This window comes from Sceloporus undulatus, chromosome 8, assembly GCF_019175285.1.
Source record: "Sceloporus undulatus isolate JIND9_A2432 ecotype Alabama chromosome 8, SceUnd_v1.1, whole genome shotgun sequence".
Lineage (NCBI taxonomy): Eukaryota > Metazoa > Chordata > Lepidosauria > Squamata > Phrynosomatidae > Sceloporus > Sceloporus undulatus.
In genome coordinates this window covers 4,559,559-4,580,381 of record NC_056529.1, presented here as the reverse complement: position 1 = coordinate 4,580,381, position 20,823 = coordinate 4,559,559, and the positions used below count along the sequence as shown (strand labels likewise).

General features: G+C 39.7%; 1 protein-coding gene across 3 annotated transcripts in view; it reads left to right on the top strand.

The window, feature by feature from the left end:
• Positions 1–20,823, top strand: part of NFATC3 (nuclear factor of activated T cells 3) — a 40,500-nt gene that overhangs the window by 4,484 nt on the left and 15,193 nt on the right. For 2 of the 3 annotated variants that reach the window (XM_042480903.1, XM_042480901.1), the window contains exons 2-5: positions 5,715–6,837; positions 14,596–14,758; positions 18,807–19,006; positions 19,754–19,926. In XM_042480903.1, the coding sequence (XP_042336837.1) occupies positions 5,715–6,837; positions 14,596–14,758; positions 18,807–19,006; positions 19,754–19,926 (1,659 nt within the window). Of the gene's footprint in view, positions 1–1,947; positions 2,735–5,714; positions 6,838–14,595; positions 14,759–18,806; positions 19,007–19,753; positions 19,927–20,823 lie in introns of all 3 variants that reach the window. The other variant, XM_042480902.1, reaches the window with a different exon arrangement.

The window sequence follows — 20,823 nt, the reverse complement described above, 5'->3', positions numbered from 1 at the left end:
TGGAGAGTTTCCAGGAGGGAAAGAAATAGCTATAGCCAGTGGGTGCAGATAGGCCAATATCAGTCCATGGTACATTGGGGGAAATGCTGATTCTTCACATGGGATAGTTTTAAAAGCACTTCCCTAGATGCAGTCCTAGTGCTTTGTTGTTGTTGGATGTGTCCGTTCAAGTTGTTTCAGACTTAATAGCAACCCTAAGGTGAATCTATCATGGGGTTTTCTTGGCATGATTTGGTCAGAGGGGGTCTGCCTTTATCATTGTCTGAGGATGAGAAAGCGTGACTTGCCTAAGGTCTTGTGGGTTTCCATGGTTAAATGGGGATTTCCACCCTAATCCAGAGTCATAGGCTACATCCACGCTGCAGAAATAATCCGGTTTGACACCACTTAAACTATCATGGTTAAGTGCTATGGAATTCTGGGAACTGTAGCTTGTTGTGGCACAAGAGCTTTGCTCTGCAGAGAATTAAATGGCATCAAGCCATGGAAGTTCGTGGCGTCATACTGGATTATTTTTGCAATGTGGATTCAGCCTTGGTCCCAACACTCAAACCACTAAACTACACAGGCCTAGTGCTGCTCTGATCTTACTAGCAACTGCTGTACTCCTTGCATAAGCCTAAACATTCATTTAAACACATTGGTGTACCCAGACTGGCAGGAGTACTGTACATAATACAGAAAGCAGTTGTTGAAACACTGAGGCAACAAACAACAAGGTTGTGCAAGGAAAGATATGAAGCTTCCTTGAATCCTGAAGGCATGGAAAATGGTGACTTGATAGTGGTGTCTGCATTTGTGGACAGACAAGGGGAAAGAAATAAACCTGCAATAACTGGTCTTAAAAAGTTTTTATTAAGATACATGTACTGTGTACAGCAGTCCTGAATAACACTTAGTGCATTTTTAAACCTCCCTTGCAGATTATGACAACTATAAACAGTGTATATTTGAATTTGACCAAAGGTGGTGATTCATAATTTAGAACCTGTCGTTCAAAAACACCTCTTCATACTCTCTGCCTTTTGTTGATCTATAAGAGATCCTGTCTTTTTATGGCACCACTGCTAAATTTGTTCAGGTTTTTCTTGAAAAGGGTTTCCTCAGAAATACATGGAATTCTAGCACAGCATCCACATGGTTGCTGATAATCTCAGAGAACACTAAAGTATTAGTGGGGACTCTATAGCTTTCCAGGAGCTGTTGAACTGCAGCTCCCATCTTTCCTAACCAGCTTTGCTAGTGGGGAGGAATGCTGGGGGCTGTAGTTCAGTATCTGGAGGGCTGCACAGTTCCTGCCTCTGCTCTGAAGAGTTAGTTTAACATATCCCTTGCAGAACCCGTGTTGGCATTTCACTGAGATGTCCTTCTTTATGCTTGACCATTTTATCTTTAACACTTTCCAACTATTTGCTAGGGACGGATGTTAGTTACCTGGCCTGTAATGTCTTTACCTCCCCACCCCCCGATCATTTGGAAAAAATGTGATCATTTCCCTCTCCTAATCTATAGAGGACAATATTAGACCTGCCATATTTGAATGTAACAACTGCTTGAATGAATGCTGTCTAGACCTAGTGATGCTAATTTTTTTCCCCTGTCTATAAAGCTTGAAGCTTCATCTCTTTTCAAAGCTGTTGGCCTCAGCTCTACAAACCTTTTTAGGAAAGAAGTCTGTTCAGACACAGATATTCTCTATCCTCCACGGTGAAGACAGACACAGAATTCATCCAGTTTCTCTACAGTTACCTGACCATCCTTGAGTACATTTTACACTCCCTTGTTGTCCAGTGTTCATTTCTACTTTTTATGTAGTTAAAGAAGTTTACATTGTTTTTGTTAACGTTTTCAGCAGCATGATTTCCAAGTATTTTCTGCATTCTTTAATTTCTGCTTGCTTTTTTTTCCTTTTTGGCCATAGTTTATGCTCCCTTTTTTCCCATTCAGGAAAGATTTCAGTCTTTTGAAGGAGGCCTCCTTGTCTCTGGTGACATGTCAAAAGAGATGGCTGCAGGAATCAAGGTGTGAAACAGCTGAAAAGATGACTGTTGGGGAACAGCCAGAGTAGAGATGACAGACGGTTGCCATCTTTCCTACTGAAGTTGTTGCTAAGTGAAATAATCTGGATTGATCACATAAAAAACAAACATGAAAACCCGACATGTTAGAAGGGGCACATTCCAAAGGGAACCTGGGCTTGTGCGATGCTTATCTGATAACACACATGGCTGTATTTTGCTATGCTGAACAAGTTTATTCAAGATAACCAGGGCACTTAGAAGAGTTCAGAGTTGGAAAAAATGAGTAAATGGTCGAGTGGAATATTTTCCCCCCAAAAGAAATCCTTTGAAGAACTATATTCTGTTGGCCAGTGCGCTTGGGTGAACCTTTGGCTGACGTTTTGAGCACGTTCCAGAAGATTTCAGCTACTCGCCTTGTACTGGTGTCTAAAACATTTTGTAGCATGATTATGTGTGGCGAACAAAACATGGCTATGAAACTGTCAAGCACTTGGTTAGAGCCTGTCATGATTGAATTAGTAACAAGACGCACATTGTGCATTTCTCTATACACAACAAGTTCTTACACCTTGTCTGTAATGCCCTCAGTAAACAGAGGAAAGGAAGTCCCGGACGCAAGTTGTTGCTGTTTCAGTCCTTTGTGTTTAATGTATTGAAAAAGGTTTGTGTATATATGAAAAACAAAAACAGTGACAACTATCAGGCACACACAGGTATGGTACAGCTGAGACAATTAGTTATATGTATTTATTTATTTCCAGGATTTATATCCCACCTTTCTCCCACAGTGTTTAAAGTTGTTTAAAATTTCAGCTCTGTGGCACCTTAAGGAGGAAAATATATGGAGTATATTTCTTAAAATGCACAGAATGTCATTTTGAATTGGCAAATATATATGCATGAGCGTGGGAGGGAGTTATCAGTGTGTATTGCAGCTCCACATGCATTTGTCCTGTTGTGTATGTCCTGGGAAGGAAGTCACACGCACATTCTCATCAGAGGTATCTCATGTAGGTATCCTATATTTTAGAGACAACATTCTTTTGTCTGTGTACTTGAGAATAACATTCTGTATAGGAAAGATATACAACTGAGCACACAGACTAGATCATACAAGCCATTATATTCCTTATTACCATGTATGGATGTAAGAGTTTGACAGTTAAGAAACAAGCGGGGAAAGAAAATCCATTCATTTGAGATGTAGTGCTGGAGAAGAGTGCTGAGGACACCAGGAACATCCAGAACGTCAAACAAATGGGTTCTAGAGCAGATCAAGCCAAAAAATTTCCCTGGAAGCCAAGATGGCAAAACTTAGGCTGTCATACTTCGGACACATCATGGAAGACACAACTCATTAGAGAAAACAGTCATGCTGGGAAAGGTGGAGGGATGCAGAAAGAGGAATAACACATGCTAGATGGGTGGACTCTATTAAGGAGGTCATGGGCATGAATTTGTAAGACCTAAGAGTAGTGGAGGACAGGGGGTCTTGGAGATGTCTCATCCACAGAGTCGCCGTGGGTCAAGATCGGCATGAGGGGCAGTTAGCAACAAACAAAATAGGAATTCTTCAGCATAAGAAGTGCACTTGATACTTGGACTTGGTCTGTCTGTGTGGAGTATGTTTTCAATGAGAAAACACTACTTGTTTAAAATATACAAATGCTGTCTACAATTTTTACATGTAGCAGCATCATAGAGCTGTATTTGCTGTGTTTGTACTGGTAAGGATAGCTTCGCAAATTTGGGGATGATGATTGGGAATGGAGAGGTGGAAGGACAAGCATTTCACATATGCGATTGGCATTGTTTGATGGTAATCTTGGGTAAACGAAATTATACGAACGCAATATTTCTGAGGACAAATTGGTGCAGAGGTATGTCCAGTGGTATGGAATGAATGCTTGTATTGTCTGGCTGATGGAAAGCAGAAGAATTCTGCTGATGCAATAACCTCTGAAAATGACACAGTTGTTTGAATCTCGTGCTTACAAATGTGCTTCATTGATCTGTATAGTTACAGGACTTTCGGACAGATATACTAAGGGATTTTCAAGGGAAAATTTCCACAAAGTGTGTAATCAGCCCTTTAGTGAAATAGTATGTTCAGCAAGTTGTATTGAGTCAGAATTTTCTCAACTTGGAATGGAATTGATACATGATCCAGAGAGTGTGTGGGTGAAGCTGAAGGTACTGCAGTTATACTTCAGCAAAAAGAAAATTAAATTGTTGGTATATCAGGTTCAAGTCTCTTTAACCATGAAGCCTGACACTTGACTTTGGTAGTCATTTCTTGTTAAATATAAGAGGAGTATATTGAATGTTTTTATATTATTACAAATAAAAATAAGTTCCACATAATGCTTTGAATGTGTTAGAATACATATAATATTTAAAACAAACATGCTAAATCAGACATTATTTAACATAACATTATTTGGAAAAAAAATTCAGTTCTACTTTTTCCAGAAAAGCCACATAACTGGTTTTGGATATAGCACTAAATCATAGGTTAGCGTTACATTAATAAGCCTACTAGAGTCTAAGGCCTCCTCCCTTTCCTTCCCTCCTCTGACATGACCGCAAGGAGGTGAATGAAAGCAAATGGTTTAAAGTAATACAGTACTAGGCATAATACAGACAGGCCAAAATAAAGCTTCTTCAGGTCACTTTGGAGGTACACTGGTACCCCGGGATACGAATGCGCCGCCTTACGAAATTTCCGGGTTACGAAAAAAATCCATTCAAAAAAATTGTTCCGGGTTACGAAGGTTATTTCGGGTTACGAAAATTTTTTTGGTGCTTTTCGGCGCTATTTCACACGAAATCGCGGCTTTTCCCCATTAGCGCCTATGGCTTTTTCGGCTTACGAAGTATTCCGGGTTACGAAAGCGGCGGCGGAACGAATTAATTTCGTAACCCGGGGTACCCCTGTACGCTGTTTCAATGATGCATGTGTCCTAAGAGTCTGGAAGCTGTGCCAAAGCCATGATCCAGTCCTAAGGACTGGAGCACAGCTTTGGCGCAGCTTCCGGACTCTTAGGACGCATGCATCATTTAAACAGCATACCTCAAAAGTGACCCGAAGCAGTTTTATTTTGGTCTGTCTGTATGGAACCACTAGTTAGTTAAACTGATGAGCACAAAATAGTTTTCCTATAAGTCTTTGAATGTGAAGGCTTTCTTTCTCATTGGTGATATGCTTGAAAAATCCCATCCAGCTATAACATGAAGTTCAGTAAATGAGTTGGGTCTGTTGCAAACCTTGATCAATTCTGTGATCTGTGGTAAACCAGGAAGTTAGGAAGGAAAGTTTGAAGTACCATTAGCCTAATTTGAGCTTGATAGTTCTTCAGTGTGTTATCCATGGGTTCTGAAAGGCAGAGGCTGTTCCAAAGCATGACTGTCTCTGTGGACAGTTCAAGATCTTTTGGTACAATTAAAATTCTGTGTCAGTTAACAAACTTGGTATTTATCTGGTTGACAGCTTACTGTTGCATGTGCTCTGTAGGCAAGGTCAAAATTTTAGATGACTTTGTAGTAATTTTAGTAGACTTGCTGCCTGAATTTTATTTGGGATCTTTAGAAATGCACAACATAATTAGAATTCTTTTAAGGGAGGTGTTGAAATAGACTATCTTGATTTAATAATAACTTCATTTTATAATCTGTCACTTTCCCTTTTTTCAGATTTTGAACCTGACAATTGTGCATCTGTGTGCATCTTCAATGTAGACCACTCATCATCTGTAAACCATCCTATCTGTATCCCCTGTCATGGATTTCAGTCACACCCTTCTCCTTTGTCTTCTCCTAATAGACTGCAAGGGCATAAAAGCTATGAAGGAACTTGTGAAGTCTCAGAATCCAAATACAGTCAACTAGGTGGTCCTAAGCCTTTTGAGTGTCCTAGTATTCAAATTACATCTATCTCGCCTAACTGTCATCAAGGAATAGAAGCCAGTGAAAATGAATTGCACACAAACGGCCCTCAAAATGAATATCTCGAAAGGCCTTCAAGGGACCACTTGTATCTTCCTCTTGAGCCATCCTACCGGGAGTCATCCCTTAGTCCAAGTCCCGCTAGCAGCATTTCCTCTCGGAGCTGGTTCTCAGATGCCTCCTCTTGCGAGTCGATTTCTCATATTTATGATGATGTGGATTCAGAACTGAATGAAGCTGCTGCTCGATTTACCCTTGGCTCACCTTTGGCATCTCCTGGGGGTTCTCCAAGGGGTTGCCCAGTGGATGAGCCTTGGCAAGCATCTTATGGATATGGGCAAGTCTTATCACCTAGGCAATCGCCGTGTCATTCTCCTAGGACTAGTATCACAGATGAAAACTGGCTTAGCCCTAGGCCAACCTCAAGACCATCATCAAGGCCTACCTCACCATGTGGGAAACGGCGGCATTCTAGTGCTGAGATCTGTTACATTGGTTCCCTTTCTCCTCACCATTCTCCAACCCCGTCACCAGGACACTCTCCCAGGGGAAGTATAACAGAGGACACGTGGCTAAATTCCTCTCTCCATGGTTTGACTCCTGGCCTCTCACCTTTTCAGTGTTGTGCAGAGACGGACATCCCTCTTAAAACAAGAAAGACCTCTGAGGATCAGACTGCCATTATATCAGGGAAAATAGAGCTTTGTCCTGAAGAACAGGGCAATTTATCACCATCCCTTGAAGCTGCAATAGATGATAGTTCTGGATCCCAGCATACTTTAAAAAAAGACGTGTCTGGTGACCAATTTCTTTCTGTTCCTTCACACTTTACCTGGAACAAACCAAAGCCTGGCCATACTCCTATTTTTCGGTAAGTAATACCATGATAATGGAATAGCTTTTCTGTCTTTGGGGAGATGAGATCTCTGTTCCTTTGTCTGGATATGTACACTATTAATACATTATAGCCAAATGTATTAATTCTGTTTAAGCCCTTTTATTGCTAAGATTTTATAGTAACAAGTCATCAAGTGCCTGCTAAACTTTAAACCATTATCTACCATTGATGGAGAACCTTTGGCCCTCCAGATGTTGAACTACAGTTTACCATTCATGACAGTTAGCCATACTAGCTAAAGCTGATGGGGTATACAGTTCAGATTTGTTACTACTTTCTGCAGATTATTTGTGACTAGCCTGTGACCTAAATTGATTTATTAGTATCACTAAATCACATTTACATTTAACAAACCACAGGTTAGCATCAACTTCAGAAGTGGTCAAAGAATGGATAGTCCTAACTGTGGGTTAAAAAAGCAAGGCAACATAAAACTGGTTTAGTAAATTGGATTGGTTATTGTTTAAGCCACAGCTAAGGTTAACCACTTCTTAGACTTCAGATGCAACATTGAACTGGCTATTTGAAAATGGAGATGCTGCTTGTAGCTTTGTTAGATAAAGTTATGGGAGGGAGGGTGGTGTGCATGAACTTAAGACTCATGCAAGTAACACTAAATACAGCATATTTTTGTATTATGTCCAAATAGGACACAGTGTCTGACTGCAGAGAAAGGTGAGACTTTTGTTCAGCTTGTATTTTAATACGAACTTTCCAAAATGTACAAAATCCTTAAAGAACTTGGTGGAAATTACGTGAGACATGTCAATTTTAAAAAGGTGCATGAAGGAAAAATAGAACTGACAGATTAGTTCCTTCAGGCAAAGGTCTTTGAGTGCTCAGCTCTTATGCCAGAGTCCCTGCATATGAAACCTTGATGTGGAGTTAAATTAGAATTGCCTCATCTGTTTGCCAACAGCAACTTATTTTTAACAGCTGCTCGGCAGGCGGGCACAGCATGGTCCTGTCCATTCTGGGGTTCACTGTATTTATTGAATTTGACCGGTGCAGATAATTGAGACTTTCACACAGTTCGTTTTTGCTAAAGAACTTACAAAATTAATAGATTCTTCCTAAGTGAATTGGGAAAAAATTGAAATAACAATGACTATGGGAGGATCTGAAAGCGATCTTGCCCATTCCTGTCTGACAGCTTCAGGATTCACTTGAGTACTGTGTGTAGCATGAGAAGCTTCAGTCACAGTTTCTAAACCTCAGAGAAAAGCAATGGCAACCCTCCTCTGAATAAATCTTGCCAAGAAAACCATATACTGTACACTCTTAAGTTAGAAGTCAGCTTTGAAGGCACAAAACCATGGCCTGTTACAGACAGCCAAAATAAAGCTGCTTCGAGTCACTTTGGAGTTATGGTATTTCAATGATACATGCGTCCTAAGAGTCCAAAGGCCGCACCAAAGCCACGCTCCACTCCTAAGGACTGGAATGCAGCTTTGGTGAAGCTTCCAGACTCTTAGGACTCATGCATCATTGAAATACCATACCTCCAAAGTGACTCGAAGCAGCTTTATTTTGGCTGTCTGTAACAGGCCAATGTCAGTTGATGTATAGGAACTATAGCGTATTGTTATTGATCTCTCCACACGTCTTCCCATTTGGATTTTGTGCGCCTATACACTTTCCTATTGTCTTGGTAGCTGTTAGTGATCTTAAAATACTAACAGATTTCTTTAGGAAGGTGGTTCAGATATTTCTCTTTATTGATATTTTAAATATGTAGTTCAGGATCTATCAAGTGGAGCAGCTGGGCAAATATTCCTGGATATGTTTGTACTGAAGTACAGTATATTAAGTTACTAAAGCAAACATATAGTAATTTGAAAAAGTCCATGGTTGCATCAGTACTTCAAATAGTAATTTGATTGAATTTGCATAATTTCAGTATGGTCCAGAGAAGTATGACTTTTAGAAGTGGCGTACCTTTTTTTAAGCTGTGAAAATGTTCAGTTCCCATTAGTTGCACTGAAGCAAAATGTCTAAACCTGTTACATTACTCTTGTCCCACATAGGTCAGGGTTTGAGATAGGCATTAGCAGCAGTTCGAACTTAAATCAGATTAAATGTGTTTGCTAGCTCACACTAGGATTTGTTGGGTCAGTCATCCCCATCCAAAAATAGTATACGAAAGCTTCTTAAAAACTGACCCTTTTAAAAACTGAAAGGTAACTGTTTGGTGTGATGATTTATTAAGTATCATAAGCTAATATTTAATGATTGAGATGGTATATATTTTGTAACTTAAATAGTGGGGGAGGCCAGTTGAGAATTCAAAAATAAAAGCAGTTCCACAGAGGTTCTGTGGATATCTGGGCTAGAGAGACAGAGAGAGAGAGGGCAGAGTTCTTGAAATACTAACATGGTCCGCAAGCAGAATCAAAGGTATAGCCATGGTAGTCTGTAAAATCAATATGCTTGTAGCACCTTTGACCACATTACTGGATATAATTTGAATGCATTCAAGCGCGAATCAAGAAAATAAATAAATAAATACATAAATAAATACATAAATAAAGTGTTTTGGGTGGGTTTGTGGGCACTGCCAGGGAGCTTTTTTCATAGTAGTCATATTTGGCCTATTAATCTCCATCCTAATTCCTGTTGACTGCTCCCATACGGGTTTCCCTTTTTCCCTCCCATCACTGTTGACTTTCCTGCCATTGTTTGCCTGTCTCGCTTCCTTTTATCATGCTGCTGCTACTGCTGTTCCGACCAGAGAAGTGGAGTCAGTCTGTAGTGGTTACACATACTGTCTGCGTGGACAAGCTGTACCCATTCAAGCTGTAAACAGAAGAGCGCAGAAACATTTAATGTTGTACTGCATTCTGTGTCTTTAATAGAAATTGTACAGATGTCCTGCACAAGCAGATTGCAGTTGCATATCAAACACCATAGCCAGACTTCTTATTTCTTGTTTAACTTGTGTTCAGGATCTTCTGACCAAATCATTCTGTGACCAGGCTGCTTTTTATTCTCTTCAAGTGACAAGGCGGACGTCTAAAATGGCTGCAGACCCTCCTTTTCTCTCCTGCTTTATAAATCGATTTATAATCCTATGTTGGCTTTCCATATACAGTGGTCCCTCCACATTCGCTGGAGTTAGGTGTGAAGGATCCCCTGAATATGCAGAAACCACAAACAAATAAATAACCAGGTTCTCCAGTGCATCCCTATGGTCAATATCTGTCAGAGGTTTATCATAGAATCATGCTGGAGGTCCTACAAATGCCTAGAAAAGTGTTTTCTCTAGGAACTTGTAGGTTCTCCAGCACAACTCTATGGACAACATCTGGCAGAGTTGCGCTGGAGGACCTAGAGATTTCAAGAGAACATATTAATCAAAACCTCACATAATCAAATCCACAAAAGTCAAAGCTACAGACGTGAAAGGCCAACTGTATTCTGGTACAGAAGGTGTAATGCGCCTGTCATTTCACATTCCAGAAGTAACCTGGGAACTTTGTTGGGATTGTTAATTTTGGTGGGGGGGGGTTGTATCAGTTTTAAATAAGGATATTGATGTAATAAATTGTTGCAATGTAAGGCAGCTTGAGCATATTTTTAGAAATTTCAAAAAGCAAACCTTGATTTTGTCATTATATATAAGGGACACCATTTTATTGTGCCATTGTATATAATGGGACATGAGCATCCCAAGGATTTTGGTATCCGTGGGTGTTCTCTAACCAAACTCCAGCGGATACCAAGGATGCACTCTGTGTGTGTGTGTATTGTGTCCCTTCCAGTCATTTCTGATTTATGGCAACCTTAAGGTGACCTTATTACAGGGTTTTCTGGGGCTGAGAGTGTGTGACCCATCCAAGATCACCTAGTGGGTTTACATGACTGACTAGGGCATCGAACCTGGATCTCCAGAGTCATAGTCCAGTCTCAAACCACTACACCACGCTAGCTCTCACAGTGGTAGAGTGACTGTGTGTTTGACATACTGCTACAGTTAGTCTTGCACATTGGAGGCAATGCAGATCTGTTCAAGGGTCTGTTAACACAAGTGTCAGTGTTTGCAGTTTTCTGAAAGGTCTGGTTTCTGCCTTCCAATAAAATGGTCAGAGCACTCCTTTCTTGCAGCCGTCTTCCTGAAATACTGACAGTTTGCCTTATAAATGTCAAACTAAATGATCCTCCTCTTGATCTTGACAATCAAAAAGGGAGAGAGATTTAGGTAATGCTTACTAGGATTTCTCCTTTTTATCAGTACAGAGCAGGGAGTTGGGTCTTGGTCACTCGCCAGATGCCTGAAGTTAGAAAGCTTTTTCAAGATTAACCCTAATTTTGAATTAGCAGTTCCAAGATACGTTAATCTTGGCAGGGGTTAACATTCAAAGCGGTTAATATTCCTGTTCAGGAAGAAAAGTGAACAGCGGTTTCATATCTGGAGCACTTTGATGGCGCAGTGTTCAGTAATAAGGCATATAAATTAGTCAAGCAGTGTTGAATAGATATATTTGTTGACCTGGAGATAAGTATCTACAGAAGTTAAGCAAGTACTTTTGAAGTCATAATGTGTTAGAAAACTAAACAATTCAAAGTTTACATTCTGTTTAATGTATCTCTTAAAATGCAGATAAATCTGTGGCACTAAAACACTTGAATGCAATGTGTGTTTGCCTGTATTTTGATTTTCTCCAGTTTAGCAGAGGCAAACATTATTAGACTCAACGTTTAAATAAATGTGGGTGCCATTAAGCATCGGTTATCTGATCATGAAAACCATTGTTATCTTGTGTTTTCCTAGGTACCTGTGAAACTGAAACCAGTATAAGAGAGACTTGTTTTTACAGTCCTACCAACTTTCCCAGCCTAGTGCTCTACAGATAACCATTCAAGCTGGGGATGATGGGTTTCAAAATGTCTGGAGGGCCTGACATTGGAGAAGGTTGTTGGCAGACTTAATGGACAGATGACTTGTTGGCTGTTCAGGCATCCAGAATGAACTGGAGCAAAATGCTGCTTAACACCTGATATAAACCAAAGATAATATGAGAAATGGTCCAGTTCTTTAGAATTTAGAAGGGATGTGATCCTGGTTGCCAAACTTTGGGTCTCGAGATGTTTTGAGGTGCAGCTCCCAGAATTCCTGACTGTTGAACAAGCTGGCTGGGGCTTCTGGGAGTTGAAGTCCAAAGCACTTGGAGGCCCGAAGTTTTGGAACCACTGTGACAGACCAATGAAGAAGTACTTAAGCTATGATCCCTGGGCACCAGCAAGTCCATAGATGGCCCTTGGGAGGTTATGAATCAGGTAGAAAAAATAAGTTTATTTTAATTGATTTCCATTCTGTTGCTTTGCAAATTTGGTGGGGATAGTCCATACCTTTTATCAGATTCTCAAAGGGGTCTGTATCCCCTCTCCCTCCCAAAAAGTTAAGAAGCACTCAACTAAGGCAACACTTGAAAAGTATACTTGTTTGTGGGTAGGTTTGGGGCAGCTGATACTGTTTGGAGCAGCTGGTCTCCTGTCCTGACAGGCAATTTGAGACAGGAGCTCAGGTTTAACAGGCATGATAAAGCTCTTTCATGTTTGGCAAGAGGGCCTCTTGGAGCAGCAAGGCCCATTGCTCAAGATTTAGAGCCCTCAACTGGAAGGGGTTTTGTGGTTGATCATTCTGCCCTTTGGATGATCAAGTGCTGCAGCAGGTCATGCTTGCTGCAATAGTTTTGCAGTGCTGTCTTTCCCCTTATATTCCTTCGGACACTTCTGTTCCAGCTGGTAGTCACTAGCAATTGTTCTGTGGCCAGCCAAGCTGCTTATTTCAGTACTAATACCGGAAGTTAAGCGTGTCATGGCAAAGTTGTACAGTTATGCATTTACATTTATACCTTTGCTCTCTTATGTCTACTTGGTTAAAACCTTCCAATTGTAGTGGCTATATGGATACTTCCTTAGTTTGTAGCTGCTCTCAGTGCCCCATTCTGTCTCCCTCTAATTTTATAGAGAACAAAACAGTAATTAATTAAGTATGCAACTAATTACTGATACTATTGCTATTTCCTTGTCGCAGACCCCACTAGTGCCATGCCTGCTTGCTTGACAGAGCGGATAGTGCTTTTCTTTCTAGTAAGAACCATCAGTATTTCCGTCAAGATTTATTATTAACCCACATTTAACATGTTACTCTTTATATATGCAGCCCCTTGTCTTGGTGAACAAATTTGTCTTAACTTTCTCAGAGATGCGCGCATACATCTTAGCTTTTAATCTTCTGAAAGATGGAAAGGGGAGGCTGGCAGGATAGCCTCTTCATTGGGTAGAAAGTCACGTAGTGGTTCTGAAAAACCTGGAAGAAAGTGGCTCTGTTTAATCTGGAGAAGCTCTGTAGTGGTTGTGTTAAATTAGGAGGACAGCACTTAGTTCTGGAAAGTGAGCTTCAGTAATCCAGGTATCCATAAAAGCATCCCATCCAGAGGTCTAGAAGGAGAAAGCCAGTCTTTCCCAGATCCAGCAGATTATTGATTGCAAGCATCTGCTTATCCTCTGGAAGGAGTTCGTTGTAGTCACTGTGTTACAAGCAGCAGTCTTTCCACAATTTCGTAAATACTAACTCTGACAGTGTAATAATAACAAATATTTAGGAATAATACAGCTGCTTGTTACAGGAGAAAGGGTCCAGTGTATCTCTGTTGGTTTCGTAGTCCAATACTTCCTTGAATAACCAGTTTTAGATGGATTTACTACTAACATTAGGTAATAAAAATTATGATTCTGGGTACAGATTTCGCTGAGCATGACTGCTGTATTGTATTTAAACTATTAACAGTACATATTCTTAAATTTTATCTACCATGTTAGTCTGGTATTGCTTGACTTCTTGTTCTGGCAACAATTTAAACATCGCCTTGTCAGCTAAGTTTTTTTTTTATTTGCAACATTTATACCTTTCCCATGAAAAAAAACCTCTGCGGACATAAACGATCAACTAAAATACCTTTAAAGCACAGTGCCAATGCTGCAATCCATATGGCATTCCTGTAGAGCAGCCTTCCCCTACTTCATTCCCGCCAAATGTATTGAACTGCAGCTGATGCGTCTCAATTGCATGTTGTAGTCTGACTCACCTGGAAAGGTAGTGCTTGGGTGAGCTTTTCCCTTGATGTGTGTTGCAACGGAGAAAGCACTAGTCCCTACTGTTACAGTCTACCCAAGAAGTGAGCTCATGCTGCAGCAGACATCTTATTGGGCAAGGTGATTCATATTAGAGGAAGTGCTCCCTGTGAGTGAAAGGCACACGCCGTTTTGGAAAGGATTGATTTTGTAAGTGAAATTTTGCAAGGGAGAGGGTGGTTGCTGGTGCCCATGTCTTCACACACTGGCAAAAATGTAACATGTCACTCTTCAGTCTCTTCTGCGTAACAGGCAATTGAGTTGTAATGGTTACGATCTCCTCCCACAAAATGAGTGATAAATGTTTTCTGATTCTCTTTCACTATTAAGTGCAGTATTTTAGTATTTTGTTCTGGAAAAGCTCTGTGGTGCTTGTATTAAATTAGGATGAAAGCCTTTCCTTCTGGAAGATGTGCTTAGGGAATCAAAATATCCAAAAGAGAGACGCTTGCATGGTTTTACATGATTGTATGTTCTCAATAGCTGTGTTAGTATATTTGTAATGTTTGCCACCCACAACATTCTTGAGAAGTTTACAGTGCATTTATGAAATGGGTAGATACTGAAATCTGTATACTTTTTTTTTCTTTTCAGCACATCATCGTTGCCTCCCTTAGACTGGCCTTTGCCTACTCAATATGGACAGTGTGAATTGAAAATAGAGGTACAACCAAAAACACACCATAGAGCACATTATGAAACAGAAGGCAGCAGAGGAGCAGTAAAAGCATCCACTGGTGGACATCCTGTAGTGAAGGTAAGAAATGCTGTGTGTTATGCTCCTCCACTACTGGCATAGCAGCCACTGTGCAAATAGTGTGATCAATAAGTGAATCAGTAGCATTTCTGAGGGAACATGCATGCCACTAGCATTTCTCTTCCTGTATTAAATCTTTTATCTTCAGCTAAAAAAAATCCTGAGAAGCCATGCATTCTGTTTTTAAATAATTACAAGTTATTTTATTCATTAAAAGAAACACATGACTTCTTTCCCCTTTAGCTTATAATGCCCTCTGAAAGAGTTGACCAAACACAATGATTACCGGTGGGTTTGTTGCAAAGAATGAAAAGGATAATGGGAAAGGAGATGGTACTATAGTTGTACTTTCTGGACAGAGGCATGACAAGCTATCAGGTTACATATAATTTTTCCTGTTTGTTGATCTTTTTGAATGTCTCATTTGCCCAAGCCTCTCTTTAGCACTGAAAAGAAGAGGCTTTTCTCTCAGGTTTGGGCCAGAGTATTTTAAGGAGCAGAGCGTTTGAAGTTTAAATGCTTTAAAATTGTTTTTATCTCCAGTCACTGATTGGAGGTAAGAATGGGCTTTCACTGTTTGGATCTCTAGAAAGCTTTCCCTCCAATGGTTCCAGTCTGTATTGCTGTAGCAGTTGCTTGCAGAGCAAAGTGGATGTGGCTGGAGGAGGTATATAGTGACCTCTCTTTCAGTTGTTATCCCCCCCCCTCCAAAAAATAGAGTTCTGGGGTCCTTGGCTATGATTTCACAGACCAGGGCATCCATGAATTTATGTTCATCAGTTTAGGGCTGTGTACACCAGACATTCCCCACCCAGTGAAACAGATGTACAAACAATACATTTTGAAAGGCTTGCCATAGCACTGTTGTATTGTTTGCTTTACTTCCAAGCATGCGTTAATGTGCCCAAATGAATAATTCCCTTTTCTGTTTTAGTTGCCTGTCTGTGCTGCTACTTCAGTTTTGCAAGGGTTACAGTCTTCAAAAGCAGCCTCTGTAAACTAACTCCACGCTCTTGCCAAAAGAGTAGTTTATGTTTAACATAAATTGTTGAACTGACTTTGCATAAACGGACAGTACACAAGGATTTTCTTGTGTTATAATTGCTGTTAGAGCAAGTTAAATGCTAGGACGCTAGATTCATGAAAACCTAGCTTTGTATGCCGAGCTTTTTATAGGGCGGACTTTTAACTACGTATGTATTAAAACCGACCGTTTACCATTTTATTTTTGAAGTAGGTTGGCTCATTTGGGAATCTGTAAATAACCAGTGAAAAGAGATGTTAGTAGAACCTGCTGCTTTATTTAAGCACTGAAAGTGTTTGGGCTTGGAATTGAAATTAGGTGGGTTCCTCTCCATATAATTTACCGAACTACATTCGGTGGACAGCAGAAAGATTGTGTGTGTGTGTGTGTGTGTGTGTGTGTGTGTAGGTTGGTTAAGAAATTCCAATAAGGTCCATAATACGGTCAAGTCCCTGCCCCATCTATATGCTTCTTGAATTTGTGGTGTAAATCAAACAAGGTAACTCACTGTAAACTACCAGGGGTTAGTGGAGGATTGAGGGGATTGGACTGTGCTGAGTTGAGCCTTAGAAGCTAACTTGATACAGTCCTGGGGTAAAAAAGCTGGCTTACCTTTCCCGAATTGAATTCTAATTTGGGCTGCATCATATATAAATCACCACCAAATCTGCTGCCCAGATGTAGCCCAGGTCAAAGCCGTGCCCAGCTGGCCCCTTTTCGAAAACAGAAGCATCCGAAATGTATAAACCTTACAAACATAACCTTGAAGGTAACTTTATACATGATAGTTCTACTAACTTTGTGCATGGAAGAAATGTTGTGTTCACTGAACCACCAGAAAGCAAAGGCAGAAAGCCAAGGTGGCACTATTTCAGCCACCCATCTGGACGATTTTTGGAGTATTTCGGATTTCAGAATAATGAATAAGAGAACCTCAACCTGTATCATAACAGTTTGTCAAAGAAGTTTTAAAAATTGTTTTTTTAGTATCTACTTTTTTAAATCAATCAATCAATTACAAATGATTGATTGATTGACCCAAAAAATGTAGATCCTAAAAACATTTTCAAACCTTCTTTGACAAACTATTTGAGGCCATTTGCATGCAAAGTATTGAAATACAATACAACATGTAGGGGCAGCATAATAAAAATACAACATAAAATGAATTATATAATAATCGTGCATGTCGAAGATTTAAAATTCAATTCGGTTAAAATACGGTCAATAAAACTATAATTAAACGAGAGCAGTCCCCAGAGCAATGAACAGCAGTCTTGGCAATATATCTTGCCTGAATTTTCATTGCTGCCAGGGAGAAAAGAGAAACCTTGCAAGTTACTATAGAGTCAGTATCAGACAGGAAATAAAAAATGTTTTCTGAAACAGTATCTAAGTATTAGTTCGGTTACATTACATTTTTAGAGCTCTTGACATAGCAGCAAAGTGGTCCACCTGTAACACACTAGTACAGTTGGAGGCATTGTAGCTTATCCTGTGGTGACCTTCTCTTTGGTTAGCCTTCCAGCTTTAGTTTAATTTACGCATACACTGACCTTTGCTATGGAAACGATACAGAAATACACAAACAGCTTGGCAGAGTTTCCTGCACAAAGCAATGGGTTGTGTGTCACGGTATACAGTTACTAACGGAGGGTTTTTAGAGGTCAGTAGTGACAGTGTACTGTCGCTTTTTCATTATTTACAACATTCTGTAGGATGCCTTGTGCAAAATACATATTATGCGGGGAAAAATGACATTATCTTGCATGCAAGTGTTTATTTTAACTGGAAGAGAATCTGATAGTAAATATATATTTAAGTAGGTTCTGTCCTTTTTTTGTAATGTTATACTTCTGGCTTCTCTCTACTCAAACACCAGTTTAATTTACTATGTTTGGGTAGAAGACATGTGGTTGCATAGTCACTAGAGTGGCATAAATGTCAGCAATGTAATATAACTTAATCTTCATTGGGGTTATTTACCAGTGTCTACCTTGAATAAGTATTTTGAATTTTAGAGGCAGACAACTAGAAATTCAGTTGCTCTTATTGCTGTATAGAGAAGCCATGCACTTCTGCTTAGATATATTGTTATGGAGAAAGATGGTAAGGGACAAAACGGTCAGAGGAAACCGACATAAGCAAAGTGTTGATTTTATTTATAGCTTTTTTTCCCTGTCTCTCTTATATTCTTGATCACTTTTGCTTTTCTGCCAGTTCCATCCTTAGAAAATAATTTACAACTCTTAGCAAAATTGTGCCTTTTCAGTTAAGAAAGTGAAATAAGAAGCAAAAAAGAAGCAGACAGAAGCTGCTGTTCTCTCCATCAAATATGCTCTAAATATGGTGAGCTGAAAGCTGAGCTGTTTTATGAGTTCCATAAGGCGGATTCTACATGTGACAAAGAGCCAGCAGAGTTTCTTGAACTAGAAAGAGTCTGCTTACATAGGCATTTATGCAAGTTGGCCCAGATAAACATTCAAGGTCTTATGCCTAGTTATGGCGGATATCTGTTCCCGTAATCTTCTCTTTAGGTTATGTATGAACCACCCCAATAGGATGGGGAGCAGTTTCACTTTAGAAGGAACTCCAAGGTGTGTGTGTGTGATTTCTAAATAATGCCAATAATAGCTACCTTTTCTTTCCTGCAAATTTTTGATACACAAGTCCATGCTACACTTCTCTACAGTGTGGCAGTTATAATTTGAAGCAAATGGTATGCGACTGTGTTTGGTAATATATATATAGCAATATAATTTTATCTTTATATTTTGCAGTTCGTAATTGTTCATAAGGATGCATGTCTATGAAATCCTTTGACTGGAATGGCTCATGTCAAGCTATACTGTCGTTTTTATCGCAGCAATTTTTAAAAAATGCATTTGCATTGAGGCAGATAAAGAGAAGCATGCGTTTCTTGTCTTCAGAATCTTACTTATGCAAAAGAAGTGGCTTTGCAGAAATATTATTTAGCGCAAGTGAACACTAGAGGATTGTATCTCTTCTCTCTTTTCCTGACAGCTCTTGGGTTACAGCGAAAAGCCAGTAAACCTACAGATGTTCATTGGAACAGCAGACGATCGTTATTTACGGCCACATGCTTTTTACCAGGTGCACAGAATCACAGGGAAAACAGTTGCTACTGCTAGTCAAGAAATAATAATTGCTAGCACAAAGGTTTTGGAAATTCCACTTCTTCCTGAAAATAATATGTCAGCCAGGTATGTCGGATTATTATTCTGTTGCACTCAGCTGTTTGATCATGGGACATTAGGGATCTTATAGGACATTTATTAATGTTTTAGCTCTTCCTTCAGGGATGTTTCTGCCAAAAGCTTCTCAGGTCCTTCCTTCCTTCCTTTTTCCTTCCTTCTGTTAGTCTCAAAGGTGCTATAAGATTCCTTTGTACAGTATTCTGATTCCTCAGTCTAACATGACTATGGCCCCTTACAGACTGCCAAAATAAAACTGCTTCGGGTCACTTTGGAGGTATGCTGTTTCAATGATGCATGCATACTAAGAGTTTGGAAGCTGCACTAAAGCTGCGCTCTAGTCCTTAGGACTGGATCATGGCTTTGGTGCGGCTACCGGACTCTTAGTATGAATGCATCATTGAAACAACATATTTCCAAAGTGACCCGAAGCAGCTTTATTTCAGCCTGTCTGTAAGGGGCCTATGTCTTTGAATTCAGCTCTAGTATGTTTTAAATGAGCCTCTGTGTAGGCATGAGATCCCTTGTTTGTGGGTTTATAGATGACAACCCCAAAAGATCAGTTACAGATCGGCAACTTGTTCTAAAGGAAGTGTGACAAGGTATTGATGCTGCAATCTAGTATGACTCAATCAAGATGTATACAGATGTTGCTTTAATTTATGACAGGCATCTCAGCAGCCTGTATGTTTGAATTATTCAGTAAGTAATGCGTAGCTTGCAACTGTTTTCATTCATCCCTCTGGTCTTCCACAGTATTGATTGTGCAGGTATTTTGAAACTACGCAATTCGGACATAGAACTTCGTAAGGGGGAGACAGATATTGGAAGAAAAAATACAAGGGTGCGGCTTGTATTCCGAGTACACATTCCCCAACCGAGTGGAAAAGTCTTGTCCCTTCAGATTGCTTCAATACCTGTTGAATGCTGTAAGTTCTTTCTTATCTTTTCATGTTCCTTCTGTCTAAAAATGTCCTTGCTGTTAACTCATATACCTATAGAATACAGCAAGAACTAAAATTCAAGTAGGTCTTAATTTTCAGGGCTGTTCCGTTGCTGCAGCCCTGAGGACCACCTTTAGTGATTTTAATATACTGAGGCCTTGATTCAACATGATTTATACCACTTCTGTGCAGAATAGCAATATTGTGTGACAGTGACTGTGTGTCATTGTACAGTAGCATACCCACAATGCCGAAGTATGGGATGCACAACCACAATGTGTAATCACAATGCACAGCACAGCATGCCCAGTGTGCAGCTTGCAAAGGCAAGGCACAAGTCAGCATACTATTTCTGCAGCTCCACTTCAGCCATTATCAGCAGAATATATCCTTTGCACAATTGTGAGTTTTGGGCCCCACATGGATAGAGTGACTTACTCATGCGTATGTCCCTAAGACAATTTTGGTCTGAGTGTGTTGTTGCTTGGTGGTAATGGGTAAGCAGGTTGGGTTTTTTAAATTATGTATCTGTCTTCAAATGCATTGTGTTAATTTGGTCATTATAAATTCAGTATGGTGTCGAATTGCTTTATTTATTTTAGGATAATTGGGATAATATTTAATATAATATGGATATCCTTGTTGTGTTCTTGTGAGCTGACATGGAAAAGTGTAAATAGCAAATGAAAACGTTTGCACTACTTGCTATATGAAAACTGCAATTTGACAACAAAATATGAATAAATGTACAGGTTCAAAGCTCAAACATTTCTTATAAAAATCTTACTTTTGAACATGCTAGCATTGTTTAGTAAAGATTTTATGTTGTTGTTGTTGTTGTTGTTGTTGTTGTTGTGTGCCTTCAGGTCATTTCTGACTTAT